At 42.2% G+C, this 9821-nt stretch overlaps 1 protein-coding gene and 1 pseudogene across 2 annotated transcripts in view; one reads left to right on the top strand and one right to left on the bottom strand.

Moving 5' to 3' along the window:
- Positions 1-972: 972 nt before the first annotated feature.
- LOC140194766 (zinc transporter ZIP12-like) overlaps positions 973-9821 on the bottom strand; it is an 81364-nt gene continuing 72515 nt past the window's right edge. For both annotated transcript variants that reach the window (XM_072252041.1, XM_072252042.1), the window contains one exon: positions 973-1358. In XM_072252041.1, coding sequence (XP_072108142.1) covers positions 1230-1358 — 129 coding nt within the window. In that variant the 3' untranslated portion in view covers positions 973-1229. The remainder of the gene's footprint in view (positions 1359-9821) is intronic.
- Positions 4645-5695, top strand: LOC140194823 (eukaryotic translation initiation factor 4E transporter pseudogene; annotated as a pseudogene).

Here is a 9821-nt window from a genome sequence, read left to right as displayed (position 1 = left end):
TGACTGCTGTTTCTAGCAGGAAAGTCACCAACTCTTCCCCTCCCAGGTTTCAAGTTAAAAGTTTACCATTAGGCACAAATAGCATAGACATATGTAAAGAGGGTGCCACTGGTTGAGGACCAACCTGCCCTACTGGCTGCAGTTGGAAAGAACCAGTAATTCTGATACCTCAGTTTAACTGGCACTCCGATTGGTCTCAGCAGGCCTGAAAATTTTCCCCAATTTTTAATGCAGAATATGGAAGTAAAGTTCTTGATTAATTTGCTATCATTGTATTGTAGATTCTTGCCCTTGTGAGCACACATCACAAAATAGCACAGAGAATTCCTAACTGTGCAATCGTTTGCTGAGAACATCAAATAAGTGCTCTGTTTGGAATCCTCTAATGTGTATGCGTGTCTGTGAGATTCTCCACTGCCAACAGATAATTGCAAAAAGAAAATTACCCTCACCTTGTTGAAGCATAGAGGCAAGTGCGTTTATTTTATTCCACCACCAAGGTGTAGTGGTTAGCGCAACGCTTTTACAGCTGGGGACGTTGGAGCTCTGAGTTCAATTCTAATGCTGTCTGGAAGGAGTTTGTATATTCGTCCCCATGAACGTGTGGGTTTTCTCCAGGTATTCTGATCTCCTCCCACATTCCAAAGACGGACCGGTTAGTAGGTTAGTTGTTCACTGTAAATTGGCTAGGATTACATAGATGGGTTGTTGGCAGTGAGGCTCATTGGACCGAAAGGGCCTGTGCTGTGCATATCTCTACGTAGAAAATGCAAAAGCTCATCTTAGACAAATTAATTTTATTTTGTTCTACAAGAATTTGTTTTATAATACTACTCAGTTTGATTAAACAAACAGAATTTATATAGTAACTATATAAGGAAAAGCTTTTTTTTAAGTAGCAGGATATAATAATATTCTATTCACTGCTACTATTAATAATAAACTAATTTTTACCTCATTATTTTGCTCCAACTATGATAAATATTTTTTTTAAATTAAACAGTTCATGGATGGAGTTAGCACTAATACTACAATGTATTTAGTAAAACTGTTCAGAGATTTTTGTAATTATATTGCAAAATAATTACTATATTAGTAGTGACCATAGGCATAATTTCATTATTACAGTTTCCAATCTCCCTAGGAACAAATTTAAGATTCAAAAGCATAGTGCATTATTTGGAATTGTAGTCATTTTCTCTTGGTAATAGTGGGCACTTGAAATAAAATTATATGATAAACCTATGTTCAAATACGCCAAGAAGAAGAAGGCAAGCCCATCCTAGAATCAATCCAATGTTCTGAAAGGTGAACATCAACCAGGGTCGTGTTGTTTTTACATGTGCCATCTCAGGAAGCTGTGATAAGGGAAACAGAATATGGTTAATCTTTATTTACCATCATAATAATGATGCAAGATTTTCCTATGCATTCAAAAAAAATAGTGCACGCTTGAAATAGAGGGAAAAACAGAAAATGATGGATATACTCAGCAGGTCAGACAAAATCTGTAGAAGGAGAAATGGAATTACCTTGAACTTGAAATATTGTCAGTTTTACCTTCCCCATTTTCATTTCCTTCTCTCACCTAAATCTCCTTACCTACCCATTACCTCCCTCTGGTGCTCTCCCTTCCCTTTCTTCCATGGTCTTCTGTCCTCTCCTATCAGATCTCTCCTTCTCCATCCCTTTATCTCTTTCACCAATCACCTACCCAGCTCTTTACTTCACCCCTCTCCCTCTCCCGGTTTCACCTATCACCTACTGCCTTGTACTTCTTCCTCCCCTTCCCCCACCTTCTTATCTGACCTCATCTCTTTTATCCAGTCCTGATGAAGGGTCTCGGCCTAAAACGTCAACTGTTTACTCTTTTCCATAGATTCTCCTTGGCCTGCTGAATTCCTCCAGCATTTTGTGTGTATAACTTTGATTTCCAGCATCTGCAGATCTTCTCTTGCTTGTGATACCATCAGCTCAGCCAGGAAGATAAAGAGGCAAATGACTCTCTTGCGGTCTAATCAATCCGGAACTGGTTTACTGCCTCCCAATAGACAACGTAAACATATTTTCCATTATAATAGTGTAGATCATTTAACAATTCAACAAGTATTTCATGGCAATAGTATTTTTAAAAACAATCTCTGTTCTTCATAAATACTCTTACACATTCCTGTACATCCTAACTTAATTTTCCTCAAATTCATTTGATAAGGAGGCATCAATTGCAATTGTGTAGCATCAGAAATTTTAGAAAAGCCCAAGAATAGTTGTCTCAAGTAGAATATTTTCAATGATTTTCTACATGGATTATATATATGACTGCTATATAAACAAAGCAACAACAAAGCATGCTATGTTGGTGCTGGAATGTGTGGCAACACTTGTGAGCAAACCCCCAGTACGCTCCAGTTGGTTATTGACACATGTAATGCCCTGGTTCATATTTTTACTGTTATGCTGTATGTATTTCATTTTGTGCTGTTCTGTGCAAGCTGCAGGTTTTCAGCTTATGTTTGTGTTACTATTGAAGATAAGAAATGAGGAGAAATGTCTGCTATCTAATTAGTATGGTCAAATTGAAGGGGAGGTTTCTCTGGTGAGGGACACTAAGGTTTGGCTTGGGGATTTTTTTGTGCGGTTTGAGAGAGATGAAGAGAGAAGATGCCAGAGAGAAGTGGTTGTAGGATTCAACCCAGAGCGGGACCATGATTCACCGAAGCCCGGGCTGAGATCGATTGAGGATCGGTGACGTGGGGAAACCATGAACTCTAACTTGTGCACATTAGACTGTTTCATTAAAATAGGCCCTTTTCTCTTTTTGTTCTTTTCTTTACTAAGCCTTTAGTCAAATTAAGAATTATAAAGCTGTCTTTTAATTGTACGTGATGTGCTGTCTGCTATTTTGTGGCACTCACTTGTAACAGGGTAATGAATTACCCAGTATCCACAACACACGAGGGTTTTGGAGTGGGCTCACGCCTCAATTTCACACGTTTGGTGGGGCCAGAGATTGTCTTCCCTAGACTTACGCAGCCGAGGAAACCACGGCGCTTCACACAAACAACACATTCCAGAAGATCTTCCAGTCATCGCAGATGCTGGATCCTGTGACTCTTGAGCCCTAATTGCACTGTTGGCCCACTTCACTTTGTTGGATAACAACAGCAGCCAGGCTTCCAGGGGGATTTGGGTCACAAAAGAGGAAAAAAATCTTCAGAAGTAAAATGGGTATCAAATTGGATCAAAAATGGCCTGGCCTATTCATTTCCACTGAGTTCAGGGTTAATGACCAAAACCAAGTTTCCAACCTTTACAAAATTAATTTTCACTTTGAGCCAAAATGATCATTTGTCCAGATCTGAAATTTAGCAGAAACACGCTGTTATTACAGATGTTGTATGAGGTGATATAGTCACGGTCAGAGGGTGCTAATATTGCATTTCCATAATGCATTTTTGAAATTGTATAAAAAGTCGGATGCTGACAAACAGAATACATAGAACATAGAAATTTACAGCACATTACAGGCACGCTTTACCTGTTTCAAGTTACAAAGATGGTTATTGGGTGACCCCGCTGTTGGATGGGGCTACAGGTAGGATGCAGTTGGACACGGGTGCCGCAGTATCCCTGGTGTCAGAGACCATTTATAAGGAGAAGTTGCAGCAACACACCCCAGAACTGGCAAGGTTGATTTTAAATACTTCCAGTGGTGAGGTTCTAACAGTGAAGGGAGTGGTTTATGTAACACTGCAAATTAACAAACAGAGAAACAAACTTCCACGGTACATTGTTAAAGGTAGTTATCTGACACTTCTGGGATGCTCGTGGTTGGAGCAGCTCAAATTCAACTGGCACAAAATGTACTTGATTGGTGGGAGCACTGGTCTGTAAGAAGCTTTGAAGAAACAGACAGAAGTATTCACTGGAGAACTGGGCAGCATGAAAGGAATCATTGTTAAGCTGGCTGTTAAACCCGGGTTCTTAGCAGAAAAGCGGAGGTGGCTGCTGAGCCTCAGTGGTGGCACGGATAAAACAGAATGGATTGAAGAAAAAGATCAATCAAAAGATTCAATAAAAATGTCTGGCTTTAAGAAACCATGTACTTATTACAAGGAAAAGCTGCTAGAAATCAGAGTACCCATATACTTTGCGGAGGCCAGCAGGTCTTTTGGAAAAATAAGACAGTGAAGGCATCTGGGACCCTGAGAAGCAGCGTGCATCCCTCTATCACACCTGTCGCAGGAGTTCAGCACTGGATGGAACCAAGGACTATGCTTCAGATTTGATGAGAGCAGTTCTGAAGCGAAGAATTGCAGAACAATGAGTGAGAATAAAGGAAGAAGATCTTGATGTTGTACTCAGTCCTCAGCACCAAAGCTTTGGTGGTAGCTGTCATGCGACCAAAACCTCCACTATTCGACGTTCTGGAAGCCCATGAAAAAACAAAAAGAATGAAAATATTTGTGGCGCAAACACGAGGAAATCTGCAGATACTGGAAATTCAAGCAACACACACAAAATGCTGGTGGAACGCAGCAGGCCAGACAGCATCCATAGGAAGAAGCACAGTCGACGTTTCGGGCTGAGATCCTTCATCAGGATGAAGGGTCTCGGCCCGAAACGTCGACTGTGCTTCTTCCTATGGAAAATATTTCTGGGTTGGTTTACCAGCAGAGAATTGGAAGTAGGCGCCTAATAATATCAAAAACCTTTGGTTAGGATGGCAGAGTCAAAGACTTGCATGACAGAAAGGAAAGGAATGAGACTACATGGAAAAGTGCTTTTGGAGAGAGATTGGTGATGGCAAAAGCATTTCTGGTGAGTGGAGGCGATGTGATTCCTCCACTGAAGAGGATCCAGAATGGTTTTCTGCTGGCTGCCCTAGTCAATCAGAAACAATAGAGCCGACAGGCTTAGATGATAAAATGCTACTGGAGGATCCAAGACTTGCAAAAAATTGGAGGAAATGATCAGAAGCGCTAATAGAAAGTCTAGAATGCAATGATGTTGCATAAGCTGAGATACCTACTGTCTCTACATCAGAAGTTGACCAAGATGTTCCCCAGGAAGCAGTCCAGCCTGAACCCTCATTGGGGGACTTTGACGTCAATGAGTTCTTCAACATGGAGAAAAATGAACCTGAACTACCATCGATGATTGAAGAGACTTGGTGAGTAGCCTGTGGTCTACCCCACATGAAAACTTGAGAGACTTGCTGGTCTGGAGCAGAGGATTCCAGCTCCTGTTTCACAGCTTGGAAAACACTTTGCTCCTATTCCATCAGGAGAGAATTAATTTTTTAAAAAGGTTGATAATTTAGAAACACTGCAAAAAGCAAACATGGATGTGAAACCACTGCTGTCCATTCTCACTGCTAACAAGGAGAAACTAATGGAGAGGTTACAGATTGGAGTGGTTTTGTCTGTGGAAGAGGTAGATGCAGAACTGAAAGGTCTCAGAATGGAATCTGAGAGGAAGCTTGCCACCCTGTTCATGGTGGGACATCTGGAACAGACTCTAATTCCATCTTCTGGCTCTGGACAAATACAAAAACAAAGACATTGATATGACTGCTTTCAGTAAGCCAGTTAACAGTATGAAGGCAAAGTGGAACCATACCTTTGCAATCAGAACCCCCAGGATTTTTACTGCTCCTGTAATGCAGCCTCCACTCCCCAGATATTCTAGGTGACCTGTGTGGCAGTCAAAGTCATCTATGCCAGTCCATAATCAGCAAGGCTATTCATCCCCCATCACCTGTGCTTTCTGAGGTGCCCCCCACTGACAATGTAGTCTCTCACGGCCACCTGGATTCCCAGTACAACAAACATAATACACATGAATGCCATTATTTTATGACAAGTACATTGCTTTTTTTTTCTGGGCCATACTCTGCTAGAGCCTCGACAACCACTTTTTCAAGCGGTTATCTTGGAGGGAAGATTCTGTGAGTGGTCCCCCACATTCTGCTCATAGCGCAGTTTTTTTTACGTGGCCGAATTGCAAGCTCGACCCGGCACGAATGGAAAGCGTGCCGGGGAGCGGCCCAACTGGATTCGAACTTGGGAACCTTCGTTCTGGAGTCCATAAGACCATAAGACCATAAGACAAAAGAGCAGAAGTCAGCCATTCGGCCCATCGAGTCTGCTCCGCCATTTTATCATGAGCTGATCCATTCTCCCATTTAGTCCCACTCCCCCGCCTTCTCACCAAAACCTTTGTTGCCCTGGCTACTCAGATACCTATCAATCTCTGCCTTAAATACACACAATGACTTGACCTCCACTGCTGCCCGTGGCAACAAATTCCATAGATTCACCACCCTCTGACTAAAAAAATCTCTTCGCATTTCTGTTCTGAATGGGTGCCCTTCAATCCTTAAGTCATGCCCTCTCGTACTAGACTCCCCCGACATGGGAAACAACTTTGCCACATCCACTCTGTCCATGCCTTTCAACATTCGAAATGTTTCTATGAGGTCTCCCCTCATTCTTCTAAACTCCAAGGAATACAGTCCAAGAGCGGACAAACGTTCCCCATATGTTAACCCTCTCATTCCCGGAATCATTCTAGTGAATCTTCTCTGTACCCTCTCCAACGTCAGCACATCCTTTCTTAAATAAGGAGACCAAAACTGCCCACAGTATTCCAAGTGAGATCTCACCAGTGCCTTATAGAGCCTCAACATCACATCCCTGCTCCTTTACTCTATTCCTCTAGAAATGAGTGCCAACATTGCATTCGCCTTCTTCACTACTGACTCAACCTGGAAATTAACCTTAAGGGTATCCTGTACAAAGACACCCAAGTCCCGTTGTATCTCAGAACTTTGAATTCTTTCCCATTTAAATAATAGTCTGCCCATTTATTTTTTCTGCCAAAGTGCATAACCATACACTTTCCAACATTGTACTTCATTTGCCACTTCCCTGCCCATTCTTCCAATCTATCCAAGTCTCTCTGCAGACTCTCCGTTTCCTCCGCACTACCGGCCCCTCCACCTATCTTCGTATCATCAGCAAACTTAGCCACAAAGCCATCTATTCCATAATCCAAATCGTTGATGTACAATGTAAAAAGAAGCGGCCCCAACATGGACCACTGTGGAACACCACTGGTAACCGGCAGCCAACCAGAATAGGATCCCTTTATTCCCACTCTCTGTTTCCTGCCAATCAGCCTTTGCTCTATCCACATATGCAACTTTCCCATATTTCCATGGGCTCTTATCTTGTTAAGCAGCCTCATGTGTGGCACCTTGTCAAAGGCCTTCTGAAAATCCAAATATACAACATCCACTGCATCTCCCTTGTCTAGCCTACTGGTAATTTCCTCAAAAAATTGTAATAGGTTTGTCAGGCAGGATTTTCCTTTAAGGAATCCATGCTGAGTTCTGCCTATCTTGTCATATGCCTCCAGGTATTCTGTAACCTCATCCTTGACAATCGACTCCAACAACTTCCCAACCACCGATGTCAAGCTAACAGGTCTATAATTTTCTTTTTGCTTCCTTGTCCCCTTCTCAAATAGCGGAGTGACATTTGCAATCTTCCAATCTTCCGGAACCATGCCAGAATCTATCGACTTTTGAAAGATCATCGCTAATGCCTCCGCAATCTCCACAGCTACTTCCTTCAGAACACAAGGGTGCATTCCATCTGGTCCGGAAGATTTATCTACCGTTAGACTATTCAGCTTCCTGAGTACTTTCTCTGTCGTAATTGTGACTGCGTACACTTCTCTTCCCTGCCACCCTTGAGTGTCCAGTATACTGCTGATGTCTTCCTCAGTGAAGACTGATGCAAAATACCCGTTCAGTTCCTCCACCATCTCCTTATCTCCCATTACAATTTCTCCAGCATCGTTTTCTATCGGTTCTATATCTAGTCTCAAGTCTCTTACTCTTTATATACTTGAAAAAGCTTTTAGTATCCTCTTTGATATTATTTGCTAGCTTCCTTTCATAGTTAATCTTTTCCCTCTTAATGCCCTTCTTAGTTTCCTTTTGTAAGGTTTTAAAAACTTCCCAATCCTCTGTCTTCCCACTAATGTTTGCTTCCTTGTATGCCCTCTCCTTTGCTTTAACTTTGGCTTTGACTTCTCTTGTCAACCACGGTTGCATCCTTTTTCCGTTCAAAAATTTCTTCTTTTTTGGAATATACCTTTCTTGCACCTTCCTCACTCCTCGCATAAACTCCAGCCACTGCTGCTCTGCCGTCTTTTTCGCCAGTGTCCCTTTCCAGTTAACTTTGGCCAGTTCCTCTCTCATGCCACCGTAATTTCCTTTACTCCACTAAAATACCGACACATCAGATTTCAGCTTCTCTTTTTCAAATTTCACAGTGAACTCAATCATGTTATGATCACTGCCTCCTAAGGGTTCCTTCACCTCAATCTCTCTAATCACCTCTGGTTCATTACACAATACCCAATCCAGTACAGCCGATCCCCTAGTGGGCTCAACAACAAGCTGTTCTAAAAAGCCATCTTGCAGACATGCTACAAATTCTCTCTCTTGAGATCCAGTGCCGACCTGATTTTCCCAATCCACTCGCATGTTAAAATCCCCCACAATTATCATAACACTGCCCTTCTGACAAGCCTTTTCTATTTCCAGTTGTAATTTGTAGTCCACATCCCTGCAGCTGTTAGGAAGCCTATAAATAACTGCCATCAGGGTCCTTTTACCCCTGCGATTTCTTACCTCAACCCATAAAGATTCTGCACTTTCCAATCCTATATCACCTCTTTCTAATGATTTAATATCATTTCTTACCAATAAAGCCACGCCTCCCCCTCTGCCTACCTGCCTATCCTTCCGATACACCGTGTATCCTTGGACGTTCGGCTCCCAGAGACATGCATCCTTTAGCCATGTCTGAGTGATGGCCACAATAACATACCTGCCAATCTGTAGCTGTATGACAAGATCATCCACCTTATTCCTTATGCTGCGTGCATTTAAGTATAACACCTCAAGACCAGTATTTGGTACTTTTCGCTTTGATTTCACTGCAACTTTTTTGCATTGCAACTCATCCCAATGGCTACAAATTTGCTCCATCACCTGCCTGTCTTTCCTGACATCTTAGATTTATTTCTGTTTTCCCCTTCCTCCGCTCTGTCATTCCGGTTCCCATCCCCCTGCCAAATTAGTTTAAACCCTCCCTAACAGCTCTATTAAACTTTCCCGCCAGGATATTGGTCCCCTTCGGGTTCAGGTGTAACCTGTCCTTTTTGAAAAGGTCATACTTCCCCAAGAAGAGATCCCAATTATCCAAGAATCTGAAGGCCTGCCCCCTGCACCTGTCTCTCAGCCACGCATTCATCTGCCTGATCCTACTATCCTTGCCCTCGCTAGCATGTGGCACAGGTAGCAATCTTGAGGTTACTACCTTGGAGTCCGGCACTGATCTCGCTGCACCACCATTGCTTTAAGCTTTAAGCTTTAAGTTGAAGATCATTGCTTTATAAGATGGCTAAATATGAATGAAATACAGAATAAATCCAGAAAACCCACTGAACAATGCATTATTGCAGAAGTGTGGCAGATTCTCATATGGTTAAAGAAAATACAAATAATTTCTTCTGTCCCAGTTTTCCCCTTCAGGGTTCCCTGGAGACAAGCTGGCAGGATGTTTGGAAATGGAGCATAATGTCGGAAAATGTGAGACTATTCATGTTTGTAATGAATGGTAGTAACACAGAGCGTTTAACACCGGTGACAAATTATTTCATGTAGTGGAAGATCTTTGTGTACCTGCTCATGTACCAGAAAGTAAATAGGAGAATACAACAAACGACTTTGAAGGTGTGTA

Source organism: Mobula birostris, chromosome 3, assembly GCF_030028105.1.
Source record: "Mobula birostris isolate sMobBir1 chromosome 3, sMobBir1.hap1, whole genome shotgun sequence".
Lineage (NCBI taxonomy): Eukaryota > Metazoa > Chordata > Chondrichthyes > Myliobatiformes > Myliobatidae > Mobula > Mobula birostris.
The sequence above is the reverse complement of the archived record's forward strand: the minus strand, read 5'-3'. Positions and strand labels throughout refer to the sequence as shown.